The sequence below is a fragment of the Corythoichthys intestinalis genome, chromosome 9 (assembly GCF_030265065.1).
Source record: "Corythoichthys intestinalis isolate RoL2023-P3 chromosome 9, ASM3026506v1, whole genome shotgun sequence".
Lineage (NCBI taxonomy): Eukaryota > Metazoa > Chordata > Actinopteri > Syngnathiformes > Syngnathidae > Corythoichthys > Corythoichthys intestinalis.
In genome coordinates, this window is record NC_080403.1 from 28,674,529 (window position 1) to 28,698,920 (window position 24,392).

Below are 24,392 nucleotides of genomic sequence, written 5' to 3' on the forward strand. Positions count from 1 at the left end.
TTATTCACAGGTATTGTTTATATTACTCACATTTAGCATTTCAGCAAATTACTGACTACAATTGGTCTTTTTTTCCTTTTCTTTTCTTTTTTTATTGGATAGATTTTTTTTAACAACAAGTACAACTATACAAACATAGGGGGAACAATTCACATACAATCAACAAATTTAGAACTAATAAAAAAATAATAATATAAAATAAATAAAATGGTCAGGGTTATTTTCAACACAAATGTGGTATTGTTTGCACAGTCTATTGTTCCTTATAGCCTTGGGGTTCAAAGATAAACTTAAATCGTCAAAATATAAAGAAAACATTTTTCCAAAAACATGAACATTTGGTTTTTGATTTACATACTTTACACAGTGAATGTAGAATTTTGCCCAAATTAAGATAAGATTTATAACATATCCTTTATCTATTTCTAGTTTGTCAATGTTAGATAGGCCACACATAAAATGCCTAAAAAGTAATTTCAATCACGGCTCAACTTTGGATTTGATAAAATTGTTCACGTGAACCCAAAATATATGAGAGTATGTACAGTACATTCCCAAAACAAATGGTAGACAGTTTCCTGCGCATTTGCACAAAAAGAACATAATGTATCAATATTAATTTTCAATTTTTCCATTGTTGTTTTTACAGGATAACACCTGTGAAGTATTTTGAGTGTTATTTCTTTAACTTTATTTCTCAGTAGATATTTTCTCGGCAAAAGCCAAGTATGTTTCCATTCAATATTTTATTTTGTATTTTGTTTTTCCAAATGAAATTGAATAAAATTCTGTCTATTTTAATACAAATATCTCTTGAAACATCAAGCGCCATCGCTGCATATATCAATCTGGAAATACTTTCGACTTGAGAGACTAAAGATCTACCAGTTATAGATAAATCTCTCTGTAGCCAAAGATTAAATCTCTTTTGGACTGAACTATTTAAGGGATCAAAATTTTCTGTCACCCTAGCCCTTTGGTCTTTTTTCAATTATAATACCCAAATATTTGACTTTATGTTTTACAGTGATCCCAGACACGTTTTTTTTTTTTTTATTGAATAGTTTGGGATGGGGTTCGTCAGGATGACGTTAGATTGACATCATCAAAGTAATAAACCTCTTATTCCAATATTTGATCCAAAGTCCCTGTTCAATGGTCACAAATGTGCATTATTAAGTCCCTGAAGCCTCAACAAATGTGTGAGGGAATTTCTTCAAAGGGAGATAGTTTACAAACCTGCTGCAATATTTTCCTGGAATAATTTATATGAAAATATTGAATGGAAACAGACTTGGCTTTTGCCTAGAAAATATCTATTGAGAAATAAAGTTAAAGAAATCACACCCAAAATACTTCTCAGGTGTTATCCAGTAAAAACAATAATGGTAAAATTCAAAATTAATATTGATACGTTAGTTTCCTCTGCAGTTGCACAAAAAGAGCATATCTCCCATTTGTTTTGGGAATGTACATACTCTCACGTATTTTGGGTTGACTTGAATAATTTTATCAACTCCAAAGTTGAGCCCTCATCGAAATGAGTTTTTAAACATAATTTGTTTGGCCTATCTAACGTTGACAAATTAGAAAGAGATTAAAAATATGTTATAAATCTTATTTTAATGTTGGCAAAATTTCACATTCACTTTGTAAAATATGTGAATGTTTTTATGTTTTTGGAAAAATGTTTTCTTTATATTTGGATGATTTAAGTTCCTCTTTGAACCCAAAGGCTATAAGGACCAAAATAGATTGCAAACAATACAGCTTGTGTTGAAAATAACCCTGACCCTTTTATCTATTAATTTTGTTGTTGTAAATTGTTGATTATATTTCATATGTGAATAATCTCGCCCTCTGTTAGTTAATTTGTATTTGTTGGTAATAAATTGTTGAAAAAAACAAAAACAAAAAAAACTTCTTAACATATAACTTTACTGCCACCGTCTGGTAGACAGGGGGACATATATTATCACTAGCATGGTCGTGTTTTTCTGTTGCGTGACTGCTGGCGCAGGCGCATACGTTAGCGCTTATTCAATGAGTGTTTTTTTTTCTTCGTTATTTAGTACCACACTTGTACTTAAATTACTTGAAATGATAATGTTTGGCTTCATCAACTGTCTTTCTGAAAAACCTTTAATTTATCAATCTTACATGACTATTGACTAATACTACAAACCGCAATAGTACTCTAATCATGAAAATCTTTGTTGCATATTAAAAAAGAAGCAGAAATATTGGCCTATATTAGAATATCGAATAGATACTGCTCAAATCTTTCCGATGAGTTAAATCAGACTTCGGGCGTCTTCGTCTGAACTCGGAAGTAATGGGCGTGCACAACTGTGTCGTCTCAAATGGTGGTGGTACAATCGGATGATCCCGGATGGGCGGAGCCAAGTAGGCGGAAGCTCTGACAGCCTCCAGCTCCAGGATGGAACCGGCGTCGAGTATCTTCTGTTCAGGCAGTGCAAGCAGGCAGGCAATTTCATCCCACATCCTTGCAACGACAACACATTGTTTCTGAGAAACCGCGTCCAAGAAGACACTTCTCTCAGGCAGAACGAGTTACACTGTAAGATATCGTTAAACGAGTTAACTTGCATACAATTGTTTCTACAAATATCGCAAAGGGGCCCGTTAAGGATTAACGAATAAACGTCGGTGGGATGGAAACGCAGATCCATGTGCCAGTAGGTTCGCCAATTATACGGAAGATTCCAATTTTTGTAGAGGAGCACAATGTGACAGAAGGCGCAATGAAGCTCATTAAAGAGTTAAGACCGACGTGGGACACGAACAACGTCAAGACGAAGGTACGTCAGATGGGAGGCTAGCTTGAGGTGTATGCTATGCTACACTAAAATTGACAGAACTAATGTGTAATTGATGCAGCGTCAGAAGGAAGCCCAGAAACCCGAGAAATTAATCTATTGCTTTCCGAAATCTTTGCTTTCATTGTTGATTTAAAATTCTAAATCATTTCCCGTCACATCATTGCTCCAAATCATTATTTAGATATTTCTGTGGACTACACAGGAATGAATTAACTATAATTTTACAAAAGTGTTGGTTTACTCTTATTTAATTTCATTTTGGAGACCAGCATAGTCTTGTCTAAAGCAAATTACGTAATTGTATACAATAATGCTGAATATGAAGCCTTAGATTATTAACAAAATGCTGAGGGTTGGGTTTGATAATCATCAAAGTGTATCTGATTCAGAGATGGTTTTTTTTCTTTCTGAAAATCGCATTTATAATAAGATATTTTATTTATTTATTTTCTAGTTGGTGATCTATTCTCATCTATTTTTATGAATTCGACTGTGTTTTTGGATGGGCTAATTTTAGGATTTAAGAAAATATAAATTAGGATAATACATTCAACATGTAATTATGAAATTGCTTTATTACGATATTAAAAACGTGATCAAGCTTGATGTATGTTGCATGAGTGTTTTATGACAAAACAAATATTTTTCTTATCATTTCCAAAATTTACTATCATACCCTCTCATGGAAATTCAAAGGAAGCGTTCTGGACATTTACCTGAAAATTTCCACATCTTTGCATATTTTAAACACAATTCTCGCTGATGATGCTCTCCAATTTATTTAAAAACACATTTAAAAAAATACCCAAATTGCCAAACAGTCCTAGAATACATATTGTCTCGTGTACTGAAGTTGTATTTTGTTGTTTTAAAAGTTTTAATGTAGGACATGGAGAGGTGTGACCATACCACTGTATTATCAGAACAGTTCTTTTTCTTTCATCTTTGGACATGATCGTGGCAGGTTTGTTTCCAAGCGGAATACCACAGTGGCGATGCATGAACATATACAGGGCGGGGTTGTAAACTTTGTCTATGCAGAACAGGTTACTTCCATCTGCTTGTTACGACGTAAATTTGTCATATTGCACTTCTTCAAAACCAACTGACAACTTTGCAATGTCTAACCGGTTAAGATGCACACATACATGCTGACTATAACTCAGTACTTCAGGACCACATCATTTGATTTTATATTGGATTGAACATTGCATTGTACTCAGGTTGAAGTGGCCATTACAACTGGACTCAGCATTTTAACAGTCCTTTTTGTGATACCTTTGCAGGTTGCTATCATTAATTAAACCCTGAACAAGTTGATCACTGATCAGTTAGCCAAATTGTGCACTCTATTTTGCTTTTTTTACTTTCAAGACATGATTCAATCTGTTCGACAAAATCCCTCCTCTTACTCTTGAACAAATTCAATTTTGGAAACGCTCAATGCACTCGGTCAGGGATGACCAAACCGTGTTAATTGGCTCAACTGTTACATAAAATTTTAACTTTTTTTTGTGGTCTGAAAAAGACCAAAAAAATGTGTGTCAGGTTTTTACATCCGTTCAATTGACTGATGACCAATCCAGCATTAGGGTTGGGCATCGAGCATTGAGCATTGATGGGACCCGGTTCTAACTCTCCGGTTGTCTCGGAACCGTTAGAATTTTAAAAAAAATTTGATTCCATGTTTCGATGCCCTGACCGCCGAGCGGAAAAAAATGCTGCCGAAAACCACGAAGAAGAAGTCGCAAGAAGCGCGTGTTTGTGCATTGCAACTTGATACCACCCATGGACACGGTGCGGCGGCGCTCAAAAGTTTGGCTTAACTTTACCAAAAAAAAAAAAAAGACCAGTCAGCTCAGTGCAACATTTGCAACACAACCATATCATGCAAAGGTGGCTGCACGACCGGCTTCATGGAATATAGCCTAAGTGCCAAGTGCAAAGCTAGCCGAGTGCTACGTAGTTGACACGCTGCGCCACTAGAACCAAGTAAGTAAAACAATACACTACGTCTGTCTTCTGGTGTTCTCGCGATCCGACCATGGATTAAGCAGTAGATGATGGATGGATGGATGGATGGATGGAAAATAATACGAGAATAGGTCGTATAATTACGTCGGCCTATAGTCGATATCATATATATTGAACTAGATGCATTATGACAAACTCGGCGGCGTTAGAACATATAAAGAGAAATAGTTGCGAAATGACAGACTCGCTGGTGTTAGTGAACAGCCGCCATCTTAAAGCAGTAGACACCTAAGTTAAATTCAATAGTATCAAAAGGATTTTTTTTTTGGAATCTGTTGTGTTGCTTATTTAGAAAGAAGCAGCCATATGAAGCATTCGATTACTTTCTTTTAATGAACTCGTTGCAGTGAAAACATAGCATCACATCACAAAGCATCTTAGCCAGGCGGTCTCATCTCCTCTTCTCCGCATTATACGTACACACTCCTTCAGCTCCACTCACTGGCCTAACTGGTATTGTCACAACATAAACATTGCATGTGTCTGTAAACACAACAGAATCGGTTTTACAGATAAAACAACCTTAATATTTTGCCTCATCTACATCAAATTATAATGAATAGGAGAATTATACCAATGCTTTGTTGTAGGCATGTGCCGGTATGAGATTTTGACGGTACGATAACCGTGGGCAAAAATACCGCAGTTTCACGGTATCACGGTATTTGCAATTATAGCTCCAAAATGTGTTATTTTGAGATGTATGGGTTAAAAAAAAAAAAATTTCCATTGAAGTTTTTTTTTTTTTTTTTTTTCCCAGAACATACGTAGTTGCAAAATGGAACATGAATATATTGTTAAAATAAATGATCAATATAAAAAAACAAATATTTTAAATAAAATAGATCATAGCTTATAGCCACAGCTCAAGTTGCTCAAGATTAGAGCAAGAACAAAATCATTTCTATAAAAAAGTAAAAACACTTCTGAATAAAATTTTTAAAAAATTCTACTGCATGACTTTTTTTTGAGGGTGGAAAAGTTCAAGTGAAGTTTCGCCATTTTCAGCCACTGTCAGCTCTAGTCTACATAATGTCATGCCTATGTGTTAAAAAACAAAGAATTCATAAGTTAATAAGTTAATTAAAAATGTATAAGTTAGTTTAAAGTGTAAATATTGTTGTGGAAAGGTTTCATCTAAACAAACAACAACAAAAAAACATTGGAAGTGAGACCTCTCCTTGATCCAGCGAACGTGGATTTGTGCTTAGGGCAAGAGCATCTTTCGCAATTAGCAATCTTTGATGCTATCCCCTTTTCCCCTTCATTCAAGCGACTCAAGCTTGTTTTCCCACTCTGCGGCTGTAACACTCGACGAAGTTGCTCTCCCAGCTACGCCTAGGCCAGTACTTCTCAAATAGTGGGGCGCGCCCCCCTGGGGGGGCGCAGAGCGATGCCGGGGGGCATGTGACCTCGGGGAACATGCATTTTTTGTTTTTTTGCCGTACTGCAATAAAGTGTACTTGCACATCCACTCAGTAGGTGGTAGTGGCGCTCTCATTTTCAGAGTGCGCGCAGTATTTTTGAACGAAGGAAGAGCACTCAGCACACACAGAAAACAGATATGAAGAGCAGTGTGCCACCGCCGTTTTCGAAAGCCGTTTTCCGACCGGACTCACTCACGCAGCGACCCACTGTCTTGTCCGGTTCTCACGTCGCCGCCCGAGAAGTGCCATTTTCGGCTTGGGATCGGCACGACGACCGCCCTCACCTACGGTTCTACCTCGGCCACCGAGAATGCGCCTTTTAGCTTTGACTTTTAATATAGTGGGTGATGAGGAAAGACCACTGTTTACTGTGTCTAAAAATAATTATAGCGGACAGCCAGAAGCCAAATCAATTAAGACGCCACTTAAAGACATTAGACCCCAATCTCATTGATAAGCCGCTTGATTGTTTTTCAGTGAAAACGTGCCGAATATTGCCAACAATTGTCCTGCTTTGTCAGTGTTATATCAGTAATCCACTGAGCATTGTTAGCATGCTCATTGAAAAATAACTCCACACCATTGAAAAGGAGGTAAATACTGTGAGCCGCAAAAATAAAAGCTGTCCTGTCCAAGGACACTCTTTTTTTCTTCTTCTTTTATTCAGTTTTGTTTTTTCGGTCAATTTTTTTGGCATATTGTCCTCATGAGTGAATGTTTCTAATCAATTTTAATTTATTATTTACTGATTTTATTACATTTTATTTTTCTGTATGGTCAAAAATGTACCTTGAGTGTATTTTTTACAGTTTGGATGTGACTTTTTTTTTAAATTCAGGCAAATTGATGCACGTCAAGTCTTCTCTGTTACAAACAAAACAACGTTAATAAAGTTATACTTTATTATAAGTTGATCTATGTTACTTTTTCTCTTTATTAGGAAAAAAAGGAAACAATGTTAGGCAGATGCGTATTTATAATAGTAATTTTATAGACAAATGATACTATTTACAGTGGCGGCAGAGAGTTTGGGGGGGCGCGAAACATTTACGTCTTCCTTGGGGGGGGCGTGACAGAAAATAATTGAGAAGCACTGGCCTAGGCTAACATTCGTCTTTGTAAGCTTTTAGTTAGTTTGTATATTGAATTTGAAAGGAAAATGTGTGTTTTGTTTTTGGCAAACTTTTCATGTTGCTAATCTGTTGAAGCTACTCACACGTGGAAAAATACAATTGTACAACGTTTTAAATGTATTCATTTTGTATATTCCACTTACCACGATTTGAGAGCTTAATAAATTGAAGAAAAGTACTCCTTATGTTTGGAGTATTTGTTTTTGGGTTCACTGGCTGTCTACCCGATAGCGTCACTTTCACACACAGCAACAAACGGGAGGGGGTGAGCGCTGCCGCACCAAGCCACTTTTGGCTGCATTTTTGACACATGAAAAATAGCGAATACCGTACTACGGTCTGACGGAAAATTTGAGTGGTTTTGAAGCCGCGACGTTTTCACACCACGGTAAACTGTGAAACCGGTAACCGGCACATGCCTACTTTGTTGTAGCTCCCAGCCAAGGTACATGTATGGCAAAAGAATAATAAATAAATAAATAAATACAAAATAAAAAGTAAATGTTTTCTCCTTGAGCTTTTGAAAAATAAACATCTTTGTAAAACTGCACTCCTGTGGAAACTTCATCACATTCGAGTTCAAAGACTGATATTTATATACAGGTTAAAATTAACCCTGTGAGAAGTTCATATAATGTATAAATTTCCTATTAATTGTATTAATGATAAATAATACCAAATAATAATTATCCATTTTAAATTCATATAATTTGAAATAAAAAAATCGAGAAGTTAAGAAATTAATATAAACCAATAAATTTTTAAACTGTCGATTTTTTTTTTTTACCCTGCCTTTTTTTTTGGGACCCTGCCTCTTAAAAGAATCGTAATCGAGAATCGTTTGGAACAGGAATCGAAACATGGAACCGGAATCGGAACCGGAATCGTTCAATTTCAAACGATGCCCAACCCTATCCAGCAAGTACCTCATCTCTCGCTGGAAATGAATGTTGCAACCAGTAGTGATGTCCCTGATCCGACCATGTGATCGGAAATCGGGCCGATCGCGCCATTTTTCCGAGGATCGGAATTGAGTGAAAAGGATCAGGTTTTTAATTAAAAAAACAAAACAAAAAAAACATGTTTTGTTTATTTTAAGCGCTAAAATGTAACAAAATTAACCAAAAATAAAATGGCATTGCAAAAAGAAACTGAGATATATACATTTTATACTCCTCAACACTCCTGGAAAAAGCGGAAGTAATGTAAACAGTGCAGTACTTCGTCAAAAATAGGCCAATATTTGTTTTCCAAATTTTGTATTTGAAAATGAAAAATTAAATACACATATGGAATGAACGAATGATAAACTGATAGTTGTTGCTGTTTATTATTATTTTTTTATATATATATTATTATTATTGGTTTTTTTTGTTGTTTGTTTGTTTGTTTTTTCTTTATGTATCTAAGCCCGGTAAAGAGGCTGTAAAGAGTGCTTCAAAATCCAATTTTTTACCTGCTTTCTTCAGCATACATCTTTGCTAGTGAAATGCTATGCCTACCAGTGTTCAACAAACAGTGACTTACCTTACTATTTGTTCACTATCAATACCAATGTATTGACTCAGCAACCTGCCCCAAGTTATTTTGTATTCCAGGCACAGATGACATTTTGATGATGCATGCAGCCACTGGATGGCCAAATACTAGTATTACTTTTATCCCCTAACATAGGAATCATCATTTAATAAATGTTTCTTCTGTAAGTCCATGGCGAAACCTTTCCCTCTCAATTGAGAATAAACTGGCTTTATATGTAAGTTTATTTTGTCAGACAGAAATACACTACACTACATTCGGTTTACAATTAAACTTATTCAGGACAGTTTCAAAACGTGTGGTTGATTTCACATTGTACTTTAGCAACTATTAATATTTAAGAATGGGATGATGAACGTGCAACAGTAAAGCAACATAAAACCGCTTATCCCTCATTTGAAGCTGCACTAACTTTCCCACACTTTTGTATGACAATTAAATTGTTGTCGCAAAATGTTACTTAAAACATTGCCCGTCCAGTTAATAAAGGTTTTATGACTGTAACAGTTTTGACCTTAAAAACAATTCCACAAAAGAGGGGGTCCTCCGTCATCTAAGTTGGAGTGTAGTTTTCAATTATGTATTCGTCAAAAAACATAGCCCGTACCATTAATCTACGATAATTCAAGTCATAATTACAGATACAATACTAAATAATAATTCTTGTCCATGAATAGAAAGTAAAAATATTATTTATTGAACTACATTTCACTTCACGACTGTTTTTATAAATATTCTTGAATAAAGATATACAAACTTTCAGCAATTTACAGGTACACGATACTAACATAATCGGGAGCGCGCAAACACCCTCCTCACCCAGACATGAACCTCTTTTGAATGTTTACGTCTGTCTGGTTCCAAAGTTGCTGTCTATCGATGTATTGGTCACTGGAGTTAGCCACGCATTGTTTGGCAGGTGGAGGGGATCAGTCATGATGTAGACAACAGTGTTTTTGCCAGTGTGTTTATAGTCATAACAGGGATGGTTGCACACCCACCTTTGTGGTTGGTCATGTTTGGAATGCCAGATATGTGTGAGTGAGCGCCTGAGATGGGACATACAAACAATGTCAATATAGATTTTGTGTTGACTGCAACTGGACATATTGGCCTACAGGTTTCCACTTAGCTCTTTCATTAGAGCCCTAACTTCAGTATTGATCATGTGATTCATAAAATGAATGTTGAATACCGTACTTTTCGGACTTTAAGTCGCACCTGAGTATAAGTCACACCAGCCCAAAAATGCGGAATGAAGAGGAAACATTTTTTTTATAAGTTGCACTGGAGTATAAGTCGCATTTTTGGGGCAAATGTGCATGATAAAATCCAACACATACGTAGAACAGATATGTCATCTTGAAAGGCATTTTGAAATAAAAATAGAGAACAACATGCTGAATAAGTGTACTGTGTACAGTATGATAATGTTACATGATGCATGAACAACGAAATGCGAACGTGGCCGGTATGTTAACGTAACATAGATATTAAGTTATTCAGATAACTATAGCATAAAGAACATGCTAAGAAGTTTACCAAACTATCAGTGTCACTCCAAAACAGCATAAAATGTGAAATTATATAATAATGTGTTAATAATCTCACACATAAGTCGCGCCAGAGTATAAATCGCACCCCCAGCCAAACTATGAAAAACAAAAGCGACTTATAGTCCGAAAAGGACGGTACTCATTGAAACATTTTGCACTAGTCATTTTGAATCTTTAACAACTTTAACTTCACATATCAAGTCGTTAGTGACACTTTCCCAAATATTTTGGATAGTTGCTCAAGGCTCAGTCTATTAAAAGATCATGAATTTTGTTTCCTTCTACTTTCAGTTCTTCACTGATGGTACAACCAACAAACTTGTGGGCTGCTATGTGGAGGATTGTCCAGAAGATGTAGTCTTGGTAAGAGTTTATGGGCACAAGACCGAGCTTATTGTGGACAGAGACAACGAGGTTAAAAGCTTTCAGGTACACATAATATTTATTGTTATAGAGTGCCAAACTACTTATCTGTTTTCATCAATCATTTTCAATTCTAAGGCGAACATCATTCATATTTCTCCTTTAGGTGCTACATGCTAATGGTTGTGCTCCCCGTCTTTACTGCACTTTTCAAAATGGCATATGTTACGAATACATTCAAGGGGATGCTCTTGGGACTGAAGACGTGAGGGATCCTCGTTTGCTCAGGTTGGGATTAGCAATCCCCTGCTATATATCATGTAAATAGTCGCTGACAATGTACAAGAACATGTTTTTTGACCAATCTACTGTGAGCATGTTCAAGACAATTGCACATGATTCTGAGCAATTGAATTAGATTATCAAATCTTAGCTGAATTGTCACATTTGGCATTTGTTAAGTCGAAATATTATGTAAAAAGGTGCATAGCTACTTTTCTTTGTCGTTTTATTTTGAAAACTATTTTGAAAGATATGTAGAGATGAATGAATGGATGATGTACATTATGAACATGCAGGACCTTGTTGAATCTTAGCTGTCAATTTTGATTGACAGATTGAAGTTGATATTGATATGTGGCAACATGACATGGTGACAGAAAGACTAATATATCTTGGAAGTAGACTGTGTTAAAAAAAAGTTTGACTTGAAGACATTTAGATAATAAATTACGAAATAAATGAATGTGTATTGTTAGACCTAGTGGGTTGCAAAAATAAATGGTCCAATTGCAATTTTTGCCCAATTTTTAAAGCCGCTCACTGGTGTCTTAAAAAAGCAAATTGGGTCTGGGACTTTTTAAAGTCAAAATACACAAAGTATAAAGAGTTACACCACACTTAATACAAATAGTTAAAATGTTTGCATGTCCATTTTCCAACAGACTGATAGCTGGAGAGATGGCTCGTATCCACGCCATTCATGCACATAACGGATGCGTCCCAAAACCCAACCTCTGGATTAAGATGCAAAAATACTTCTCCCTTGTGGCTACAGAGTTAACAGAGCAAGCTTCAAACATCAGGTGAGATTCTGTTTCTCTAATGATATTAATTCTGCGTAGGCATGTCCCGATCCGATCACATGATCAGAAATCGGGCCTATAGCACCATTTCTCAGAGGATCGGAATCGGGTGAAAAGGGTCTTGTTTGTAATTTCAAAAATATATTTGTTTTGTCTGCTTCATGCTCATACAGCCTCTCACCTTTTCTCCTACTGCTTTTCTTGCTCACCGGTACAGCTTTTGTCGGTACTTAAAGTTAATGATGGGTTACATCATAAGACAATTACCATAGGAAATTTTGAAGTGAGCGAAGTAAAAAATCTTTTTCATTGAAAAAAAAAAAAAAAAACTTGAAAATGGCAAATTCAGTGAACCTGTAAAGTCATTTTTGTGGTTTATTACTATAAATACATGGACACCACCACATAGTCATTCGAGGAGAAGGTAGGCTCTATATGTTTATTTTTCAAGATACTTCCTCTCACCTCTGCTTTTCTTGTTCACATGTACAGCTGTTGTCGGCAATTAAAGTTAATGATGATTGACAGGTTTGTAGCTTTGATCTAGCAAGAGAAGGCTCGGTAGCCAGGATCAAAGGCTTCAAATGTGTCAATTATTGTTTCGTTTGTTCCACACTGGTCTGTGCCAACTCATTCAAGTGAGAGGCTGTTCTCGGCAACGTGAGCATCAAGGCCTGAGTGAATTTGAGTGGACTCACTAAATGAAGCATTTAATAAAGACAAGCATTTTTCAACATTATTCTTGTTTAAAAATAATTCATATTATGCAGACAGAACGGTAGGACAGTGGTTAGTTAGCACGTCCACCTCACAGTTCTGTGAGCTTACATTTTGTGTTGGTGCACCTAAAAAAAAAAATAAGTGCAACCATTGCAAAAAGTAAGTGTGGAGCATTGGCAATATACTGAATATCGCAATGTTAATTTTTTTCCAATATCGCTCAGACCAAATTATTATTATTATTATTATTATTTTTACTTTTTAAGGGCTAAAAAGTAACAAAATAATCCAGAAATACAATGGCATTACCAAAAGATATAAAAATTATATACGTTTTTTTTTTATTCCCCCTCTCTGTATCGGCAGATACCCATAATCAGGTGACTCTGACTCAGGTGCAAAAATATGTGATTGGGACATCCCTAATTCTGTGATTCTGTGATTTTGCACGAAGAAAATTGTTTAACTACTATACTCCCAAGTTGAATTTCTGTAATTTTGTTTATTGCAGACTATGTGGTGAATATTAAATGTCGCAATCACAGAACCTCTAAATATAAATACTCTGTGAACCAATGAGCCTATTGCCAAAAATACTTACATTTTCCCGTTAAGTACAATTTCCCCCCCAATATTTTTATTTGATCTACTAAGTTAGGAATACGTCTCAAGCAGGGTACCTAGTACTACCTACAATCTCATAATACTGTTTCTGACATACGGCGGGAAACATTCAGATGGCTTGAAGTTCTGTTCTGAGACCCCCAATTTGGCTGAATTTCAAAATTGTCCAACATGCATGTGTGATCAATCATTGAAAAGCTTAAAATCTTAATTTGTGTGTGTGTGTGTGGGGGGGGGGGATAAATCGAGCAGGAGGGAATTTTTTGATACCATAAAAAGTTGGTCCAATCAGGTAAGCTAAAAATAGACATTTTTCACACCATTCTTCCTCATTTCCTCTCTTTAAAACAGATTATGGACACCCACATTGGTATATAATCACAAACCCTTCAAGGGAAGACAATTAGGAAATTTTTCAGTGGACGAAGTAAAAATCTTTTTAATTGAAGAAAAAGTACTTGAAAATGGCAACTTCAGTGAACTTGTAAAGCCATTTTTGTGATTTATTACTGTAAATACATGGACACCACCACATAGTCATTCGAGGAAAAGGTTGGCTCTATGTGTTTATTTTCATATATATATATATATATATATATATATATATATATGTATATATATGTATATGTATATATATGTATATGTGTGTGTGTGTGTGTGTACACACACGGCGGAAAACAGACAATACTGAAAAAGCAGTTTCTGCTCTTGCACTCCTGTTCAAAAGAAACTGCTGTATTTTAAGCCAAAACAACTGTTGTGTTCTATCGAACACAACAGTTGCATATATCAATATGCTGCCATAGCAGATTCATGGTGCATTAAGCCCCCGAACTATTTTTAATTTGTCCGGTTTACCCTAAAAACCCCCGTTTACAGACATCGCGCAACCTAGCCATAAAAAGAAGGTAAGCAATTCTATTTATTATTCGAAATGTCTGTCATTTTTAGCTTAGAATCATTAATTGATGTCTAATATTTAGTTTAAAAAAAGAAAAACGACTTTAAAAAATTATTCACTTGCATTTTTTAACTTTTTAAACAAATTACTTCACAATGAAAAATTTGGCGTCTGTAAAAAAAGTCACAGATTTCTACCTACCTACTATCGCTTAATTGTATTTTTTTTGTTTTTTCGCATTTTCCCCAATATGTTAGATGATAAATAATTGATCCAAACAAAGAAAAATTGAAAAATAACGTTTAAAAGGGTAACTATATGAAAAAGAAAATCTCAACCACTCCTTGTTGTCTGCGATTTATGCATCGCGACCCTTGTTATATCACCATGTTTCACCCTTAAAATCCCCCCAAAATCTGGCTGTGGCCATTCACAGCTGTGTCTTGACACTCAGTGATACATGCTACATGGAGTTTTTGGACCGAAACAAGGTAAATATGCGATAATATCTCGTTAAAATCGTGGTGTCTTTAATTCTGCTCTCGCGTGCTCTCGCCTCCAGTTAGGGATATGCTGTTTAAAAAATATATATATATTTTTAAAATGCCCTCCTGTTCAAAAATTTTCTTCCCCCAGAAAATTGAGATTTTAAGCTTTCCAATGATGTATCACACATGCATATCGGACAATTTTTAAATTTGGCCAAATTGGGGGTCTCAGAGCGGAACTTCAAGTCACCTGAGTGTTTTCCGCCATATGTACAGTATATACTGTATATATGTTATTTTGGGCCAGCGTTTAGTCATTGGCCAAGTTGGGAATGATAATGTACAAGGTCGGAAAGTTGGTCTTATGTTTTTATCGTAATGGCCCATGCATTAAGTCCAGTTTGATGCTTGTGTAACCTTAGCAATTTAATTGACTCAATTAGGACGGCATCCATTTGCTTAGCTTGCCGTATAGTCACTTTATTATTTTCTCTAGTAATAGGCCACTGCGTGTCTGCTAGGTAGAAACCCATAGACTGGGAGAACATTTGTCTAAAGCTGAAAAAAGCCCCTACAGGTATATCTGGTGCCTAATAGTTAAGGCATATATTAGGCAATTAGGCTTTAGTCCCTTTGGAAGATCAGGGAGCTAGCAACGGATGAGAAAAAACAACCAGCAGAGGAGGAGGCCCCAAGGCTGACTCTATGATTAACTCCTATAATCCCATTACAATTAGCACTTTACAAGTCTCTGCTGAACGCACAAGTTTCATTCGCTATGGTTCAAATTAAACCCTTGACACAAGCTACTAGTACACTAATGGTCCTCTCTTTAAAATATTCCTGGGTCACGAAATTTTAAGGATGCCACTGGTACACAGTGAATTGGCTTGTAAGGCAATGTTGTGCAGCTATTGTCACGCAGCACAAAAAGGTACTGTATAGGAGTGTGACAAAATATCAAAATGATGATATATCTTGACACTTTTTATCTTATTATTTAAGATTATTTATATGACCCTGCCAAGATTCGATATATTGTTGGGGTGCTTATTGGTCACTTTTTGTTCATTTTAGGGCATTTACAGGTCACTTCCTGTTGAATTGAGTCACTGCCTATTCATTTGGGGAGACTCCTGGGTCACTTCCTGTTCTCTAACCCAAAATAACCTGGAAGTGACCCATAAATACCACAAAATCAACACGAAGTGACTAAAAAATCAACAGCAAATGGCCTGAAATGTGCCCAAATTAAACTCATTGGTTGCCATTGACTGCCATAGATCCGTTTGCAGTGGAAGGGATGACTGTAAATGAACGTTGATCAATGTTCATTCGCTGCCACCCTCTCAGCTCAAACGGATTGGATGTCTAGAGATAAACCCATTCCAATTGAGAGCAGACGGATGAAAATAGCTTTTTTTTCTGTTTATTAGTTGTTTTGTAAACAATCCTAGAATGATTTCCTGAACCACGTATCGATAATCGTCATATTGCTATATCGTGAAATCATCGTTATCGTGAGCTTTGCATCGCAAATAGTATAATATTATGATGTACCAAGAGGTTCCTGTCGCTAGTGCGGTAGAGTTGTTTTAGCTGTTAGCTGTTGTTTTATCTTTATGGCTTTGAAGTTTCATTTATATAGTTACTGTACTGTAATTGTGATTTTCCTAAAGTGTTAGCATAGCTTAGCACATTTCCATTTCCATTTAGGTTATGCCATTAGCATAGGGGCACCACTGTAAACCCAGGACCCATCTACGCTTTTGAAGTGAATATTTGTTTGTTAATCTCACTTTTGTAGTCCTTCATTTCTTTGATGGCGTATATTATAAAGTATACAGGATTCAACCAATAGCTCACTTTACTTTTTTCAAGTCTTTTTGCTTTACTTTTTACATAGTGCTCCTTTGTCTTCCATTTAGAATCCAAAAAGAAGTGCCGAGCAAGGACGTGCTGGAGCAGGAGATGGTATGGATGAAGGAGCATCTCTCCATGCTGGGTTCACCTGTGGTACTCTGCCACAATGACCTTCTCTGCAAAAATATAATACATAACAGCAAAGAAGGTGAATGTCTTTTTACTGTAGCTCCACTGCTGAGACATTTTGTGTTTGTGTCATTTGACAACAACTTAAACATTGAGAGGATATGCAAGATAGACATAATAGTATGTGATCCATAAACTGTAATCAGTTTGAAGGTACCGCCAAAATGCACTGGCAACCTCCTTGTTTTGCCTTTCAGCTCATGTTCGCTTCATAGACTATGAATACTCCAGCTACAACTACCAGGCTTTCGACATTGGCAACCACTTCAATGAATTTGCAGGTTTGTGACCTTTTGCATCCGGGATTCAATTGATAAACCATATAGATAAGAGCAGAAGCACAGGGTTTTGTTGTCATCTATTGAATGAAAAATAAACATGCAAAAAGGCAGGAGCCAAGAGACTAGTCATCCTTTTTAATTATTTTTTCAACTAGATACAATAGATGTTTTTTACTCTCTGCAAAAAGCTGAAAAGCATTGGGAAAATATTTTTCAACAGAAACTATTATAAGAGCTATGGAATTTTAGTTGATGAACAAAGCTGTTTGCAACCTCTTCTCCTGTGTTTTAGTAACTACAGCAAGTGTCTGCGAACAGCTTTCGCTTCATGCAAATGGCTTATCTGTGCTTTTAACTAGAGCATTGTTTGCATTGTTTGCCAGCACGAGGGATCTCTTATTTCCGTTCATTTTGAAGGGATAATTTGCTTAGGTTTGCAAACTGAGACGTTTAACAAACAAGTTTGCAACCATGTATCACTGTAACTGAAGCTACATGTGGGGGTCAGTAAACTTGCAGGAAGCCTGAAGAAAATTATTTGCCTCAACATGGAACAGTGCATGACAGACCCTGATTTTAATTTCGTGATTAGGTTTGGCAGAGCTAGACTATGGGCTGTACCCAAGTCGGGAGATGCAGCTGGACTGGCTCAGATTCTACCTGCAAGCTTATAAACTTTTCACCAAGAAAACGGAAGAGGTCAGCGATACGGAACTACAGACCCTCTATGTCCAAGTCAACAAGTTTGCGCTAGTAAGTTAGCCTACCTCATTTTGAATGTATAGAGCAATCATTAACATACTACAAAAAAAAAAAAAAAAAAAAGAACTTTAAATGGTCATTAGGGACCATATCCACAGTGTTTTTGTTTTTAGTCATTTTGATTTCAATAACCTATTTTAAAATTTTATGCATTTATAGTGTTATTTATTCATTTAAAAAATATATATTAAAAAATACAATGTAAATTGAGGACTAAATGTTAATACCGCACTGTGGCCTACATGACCCAAAATGTGATCTGCATGTATTTGGATGCCAGGTCATTATGGATTTGGTATTTTCTTGCCACCACTTATCAAAATATAGTCCCTTTGCCCCGTGAAAGTTGAGAATAAACTTTAAGTCATTAAACTAAAATCTGCTCTCTCTCTCTTTGAAGGCTTCACACTTCTTTTGGGGTTTCTGGGCCCTCATTCAGGCTAGATACTCCTCCATTGATTTTGACTTCCTTGGGTAAGTAGCAGTGTGCTTGTGTATGTGACAGAAAATGTATAGAACCTATTGGAAAGTACGGTGGAATGTGCCTGAATTGTCTTCGACGTGCATGTATGCTGTTTGCCCTCCAAATAGATCACTTGTTAACATTCAACCGGAAAAAGCAAAGGAGACTGACTTGGACGTTGTATGTTGTTTTCAAAGAGGTCATCCTTCTCCCGTCCAAGTCCGTCTCCTTTGCTTTTTCCAGGTGAATGTAACAAGGCTATACAAATAAAATTGAATTGAATTGAATTGAAAAAGTGATCTAATTGAAGGGCAAACAACCAATCGATGTATTTTCGCCAGCTCTGATTGGTTAACTTCGTGGCACATTTGTAAAGTGTGTGCAAAACTGAGCGAGCAGAGAAAACAAACCGGCGAGCGCAGGGGTTGAGAGATTGTGCGAGAACAGAAGGGGGGAATTGAGTGGATAAAACTAATATGCAAACACAATAATGGAGCACAGAGTAGATCATTACTTATTTTTTTTGCTCTTTTTTTTGTCTGTGCTCAAAATCATTGCTCGCTCAGAATAGTGACACAAATATAACGCCATTAGAGCTGTCCCGACTAGTCGACGTTGTCGACGTCATCGATGACGTAAATGCGTCGACGGGCAAAACATACCGTCAACAGGTAATGACGGGTTAAAAAAAATAAAAATACATGCTGATAAAATTACAATAAAGTAAAGTAGAATGGCGGGCGCTCGTGATGCAAGTGGTTGTTACTGGCACCCCCAAGGGGGCCGCTGTTATTTCAATGTGACCGGCATTGTCAGATTCAGCAAAAAGAAAGTGGGCGAGCGAGAGAGAGGGAGCGAGATAGGTGAGTTAGGAAAGTGTACGGGTAGTGCGGAGTTCAGTGGCTGCATCCCCCACGTTTTTGTTTTGGTCAATAAAAGTATTCATAAAGAGCCATCCAACGCCTCTTGGTGTTTTTATGCACGCCGCCGCCTTCCTGAGGAGGAAATCGGACGAACCGACGACAACGAGCCAAGTGAATCACCGGTTCACTCCTCACTACGGCGAGGAGTCGAAAACACCGCCAATTACCAAAAAGGGCAGAATTGGTGACACGTGAAAGTGGCATAAAGCCAAAAAAGCGGACATGAATAGCCAGAGCCTGGAATTATTTCAAGGAAAATATGGAGGGGGGCACTGTGTGTACTCTTTGCTAAGCTGAGCTCGCATACCACGGTAGCACGTTGGCTATGAACAACACTTGAAACGCCGTCACCCAAGTATAATTTTTGAAGACAACAAGAAACAACAAGCTAGCGGATTGTAAGTCCATACAACTTTCTAACGATTTTTTAAAATGGAAGTTACTTTATGTGCGTCGTATCAACGTGCATTTTTATTCAATAAAATAATTAATATATATATAATATATAATATATTTTTTAAATTATTATTAAATTTATTAGGATCATGGAAGCTCCCACTTGGGGAAAATATATACATATATCCCTTATATATATAATATAATAAAAAATATATCTGGAAACAGCACTGGCATGCTTACTCTAATCCATGACTGCACTAATGTTAGTTACTTTATATTATAAAGTATCATTGTGTATACACATATAGTAGTATACTTTAAAATTAATACTATATATTTAATTTTTGTTACTGTGAGTATGTGTACCTCTCACTCAAAATAATTGTGGTAATGTTTCAGTGTGCCCTCTACTTTATCTATTTTCAGGTTAAAACGAACAAAAGTTGAGTTTTTCTCTGTTTTTCTCCTCCCCCAAAAATGCGGAATGCACACCAGAAAAAGCATCTGAACTCACACAAAGTATTCTGAAAATGGTTGTCCGGGACATTGCAATTCATTTTAACATTTAGAACAATATCGACAATGACATACCCCAAAAAGAGTAAGAATTGTTTTGACTCCTGTTAAAGAGGTGAAGTCTCAGTGTTTCTGATTACATTTTTTTTTTGCACTAGTTAATGCCAGCAGCATTTGACCTCATTGTTTGTGATTTATTATTGACATTTTTTATTTATTTATACGTTAATAAAGAATTTAGGTGTTCCAAAATATTTTTTTGTGAATTAATAAGCTTCAACAAAAATTTCATTATTAAAGTAATAAAATAAAAAAATAAAAAAATATTAGATTAGTCGACTGATCGTAAAAATAGTTGGCTGACTAATCGGGAGGAAATTAGTCGTTTGGGACAGCCCTAAGCGCCATACTTAACTTGCTTGGTTGAGTCCAAATTATATAGTACAAAAATGACAGAACAGCATGTGAAATATTCAAAAATTAAGGATCATTATGTGTTGTAATAATTACACTCAGAAGTCAGCCTACATCAACGCAACCATCTCAAGATGCATAACTTCTTAATTGAACATTGCAAGCATAGTAGAGAAAATTAGAGCGAGTCAAGCCAAGTAAAATTAGATATTCTTCCAAACATCATACTTGCATTTAATATAAGTTTACAATATGTTCTTATTTAATCCTGCTTGGTGAGAAAATGTGTGCGGTACTTTTAATTTGATGTTTTAACTCTCGTGAAGATAAGCAGCTTGGAAGCTGAATGAATGAAGAATCAAGCACTGTGGGTGCACGAAAACCATTTGTCACAGAGCATGTACAGTCATTTACCATTGACTGTACATTAACACACCTGGGAAATCGGTGAATGCTTTAGGTCAGGATGAAATAGATTGATGATGTACACAATGGAACAAATCAATAATTCTGCTCTTGGAACAATAATAGCAATCTTTATAAAGGCTAGAACTCAGATGAAAATTCGAGGAATATGAGTGGCAGCAGTAGGCAGGCTATGAAACCGGAATAAACTTGATAAGACCTTTAGAGGAAGTGATGTCACAGAGGTTTGTGCAAAGAGTCCGTTATTTTTCAGTTCTACTTTTAAAATGAACTGTTTGACAATCATTAAAACCACTAAAATAATATGGCTTTTGCAAGTTTTATTCTCTATTAATATGGACTAAGATAATCTTGACCTAAATATATCGGTTAAACGATAATGGTTGTTGAGCTTTTTCTTGGTACGTGGTGCTTTAAGCTATTCCTTTGTTGTGCCCCCTTGGTGTTTGTGTCTCACACTAGGTATGCTGTGTTACGTTTCAACCAATACTTCAAGATAAAGCCCACAGTGATGGCCTTGCAGATTCCAGAATGACAGGAAATGGAGGGACATCCAATATTGGGGAGTTCTTCTCTTGGGGCCAACGATGAATCCTCCCAAGCGTATCTCAATATTTGTAATGGAACCAAGATGAGTGCTTACGGATGTTTGTATGAGTTCTTGCTTGTTTGTGAATGTTTGTCTAATTTTTCATACAACACTGGATGTTTTGCTTCCAGAGAGCTGAGTCTTCATGCAGTCTGTAGGATTGGAGCTTGCTCACTGGTTGCAAAAGTTACTATCACTTCCTGGTTGTGGAAGTCACAAGAGAGACTCATCTCAAATATAGGTTCATAGGTTAGTCAAATATAGGTTGACACAACAGCAAAAAAAAACTGCTGTAGAGTAAACTACCGACATATGAGTGGCATTTTTCAGACACAGTGGCATGTGTGTTGGACGCCATTCCTTCCTTTTATTATGGCATTCTCTTACCTCTACTCTGGTGCTAAATTTATGCTGAACTGCTGCTACTCAGTTTGACAGACATAGGGGGCTTTTCTTGAAAAAGCCTGTATAATATCTGAGGATTTGCCTAATGGAAAAGCTTTACAACGCATTGTAGCAAACAAATGGGGGAAAAGCAGTTTAGCTTATGCTTGTTTCATTTATCAGAACTCAGGTGAACCAACTGCATTGGCTGCACAGTGACAGATGAAGTTAAATGGGATCTGACATCAACTTTTGAGACGCCCCACACACACACCATCTTGACTTTTATGGTTGCAGTGAGCTGCTTTGTTGAACTTTCCATTTGAACTTTCCAGACCTCATGGAAAATCACTGCCTCGGTCACCTCTAGCAGTGAGCTCGGAACATTTGTGACTGTGTTTCAGTGCCTTTATATTGAATTTGAAACCACAACAACATATGAATTCTTAAAATATTACCTGGTTGCAAACAGGTTTTATCATCAGGACTAGTCCTTTGTAAACAAAAGATTCAAAGATAAAATTCTGCTACTGTATGATACAGTAATGAAATCGCCCTAATAGAATTGACAGAGGGTCAATCTGCTTAGTAGATTTGCTGGCAAGATTTGCCTAATTAGACAAGGTTGATAACTAATCTAGTTGAAATCCATGCTCTGCAAAGACCAAGTAATGTTATTCGCCCATTTTCTAAATGTCAAAATCATAAGTAAACACTGTAGAAGTAGACTCCATTTTCTAGTTTGCGGGAGGTTGTTGGCACTTCTCTTGTTGCATTGGTTTCCTGTGAATGATGTGGTGTTGAGAGCATAGTGGCACACACAGTTGATTGAGCTCCAAAATTATTTAACTGAAAAAAAATAAGCACATTAACGGCAGATTTATTTAGTTAACACGTTTTGTTCAGCTGAAAATTTGTTTTTGATGCTTTAATGTAAACTGCTAGGTTTATTTTTAACAAGCAGAAGTTGAATGCACATTATCTTTCTGCTAAATCAGCATAGACATTACCGTTGCACTACCATATCTGTAAGGGGACTATATATACATACATACATAAAGTTAATGTGCAGTTGATTGTAACATGCAGGATGAATTTTTTATGTAAATCGGGGTCAGACTTCATTTTCTAATATTTTCCTCAAATCAACTACTGTATTGCCATGTGATTGAGTGGGTGTGGGTAAAGGGTGCTAGAGGTTTTTGCACAGACATTGACTTTTAGTATTTTTGGGCTTTGCTTTCCACACAAAACGCTGCCTTTTTTTTTTTCCATTAGGTTCCATACTATTGTGGTTTTGGTTTTCAGCATCTCAAAACTACCGTGAGTCAATATTAGTTTTAAGTAGCTCAATTACCAGAATGCATTTAAATGCTGGCTCAGGTGACAAATTCAACAAGGCAAGTGAAAAACTGTTCCGTACCCGAAAATTTCTTTTGTTTTAGCTCATTCTATTGAGTGAAATTACATTCTTTCACTGTGTTGAAATCATGCTGAAACTTGGCTTGCTTGCTTGCATTGTGTTTATTTTTAGATTTGACTTTTACTGACATACTGTATATTATTAAGAATTTGCATAACTACAGATGAAGGATTATTTATTTGTCCTTTGTATATTTACACTTTCTAAATGAGTTGCCTTGACAGGTATATTGCTGAGTGACACGTGCAGGTATATACAGTACATAAGAAATGTACTTTTTGACAGCTACAATGCACAGAGATGAAGGGTGTAAATTATCTTAAATACTGTAAAATGTTTCTGTACATTGATTCTTTTCACCTCTGGGGGACTTGGAAGATGTATTTAACATGTATGTACTATTTATGTTACTTATTAAAATATAGTTAATAAAAATACATATTTTGTTTTTATTACCTTCGTCGACTCCTCCACACTCGTCACAGCACTGGCTGTGCTTGTAAGTGGTGTCACTAATTGTGTGTGGGTGTTTCAGCATTATTTTCTCTATTAGTCATCTAACAAATTCGCGATTTGGTAAAAACGAGCAGCAAACGACTCATCTTTCCCTTGAAGTCACTACATCAGCCAGCAGGGGGCGACACGTGCAGTAAGTACGGTTGTACATACGCCCAGCCTGCTTATCCTATGGGGGTAGAAGAAAACATTTTAAATGCATGCTAACTCATCTTAAATTTGTATGACCAGAAAGTAATTGTCTTATTTTCCAAACTGTATGTCCACATAATGGTGCCTTGGTGCTGGAGACAATCCCATCTGACTTCAGGTGAGAGCTGGATTAGACCATGGCCTTGTCTTGGTCGCCAGCCAATTGAATTGGAATATCCAGTTGAGGTGGATGTGCTAACTACTCTTCATTTCTCTAGGCCAGTGCTTCTCAATTATTTTCTGTTAAAATACAGAAGGTGTAATCGTTTCGCGCCCCCCCCCCCCCCCCCAACGCTCTGCCGCCACTGTGAATAGTATCATTTTTCTATAAAATTATTA

At 36.4% G+C, this 24,392-nt stretch overlaps 1 protein-coding gene across 2 annotated transcripts; it reads left to right on the plus strand.

The window, feature by feature from the left end:
- The first annotated feature begins 2,406 nt into the window (after positions 1-2,406).
- Positions 2,407-23,743, plus strand: etnk2 (ethanolamine kinase 2). 2 transcript variants are annotated; one of them, XR_009064505.1, is made up of 10 exons: positions 2,407-2,822; positions 10,824-10,961; positions 11,062-11,183; positions 11,840-11,980; positions 16,642-16,784; positions 16,963-17,046; positions 17,639-17,799; positions 18,209-18,282; positions 21,412-21,787; positions 22,106-23,743. XR_009064505.1 is itself a non-coding variant. In XM_057847227.1 (9 exons), exons 1-9 carry the CDS (start codon positions 2,676-2,678, stop codon positions 21,482-21,484), a joined length of 1,083 nt encoding a protein of 360 aa, XP_057703210.1. In that variant the 5' UTR covers positions 2,407-2,675; the 3' UTR covers positions 21,485-23,743. The 2 variants fall into 2 exon arrangements, 1 of the variants encoding a protein (XP_057703210.1); XM_057847227.1 differs by having other exon boundaries at positions 21,412-23,743.
- The last annotated feature ends 649 nt before the right edge of the window (positions 23,744-24,392 follow it).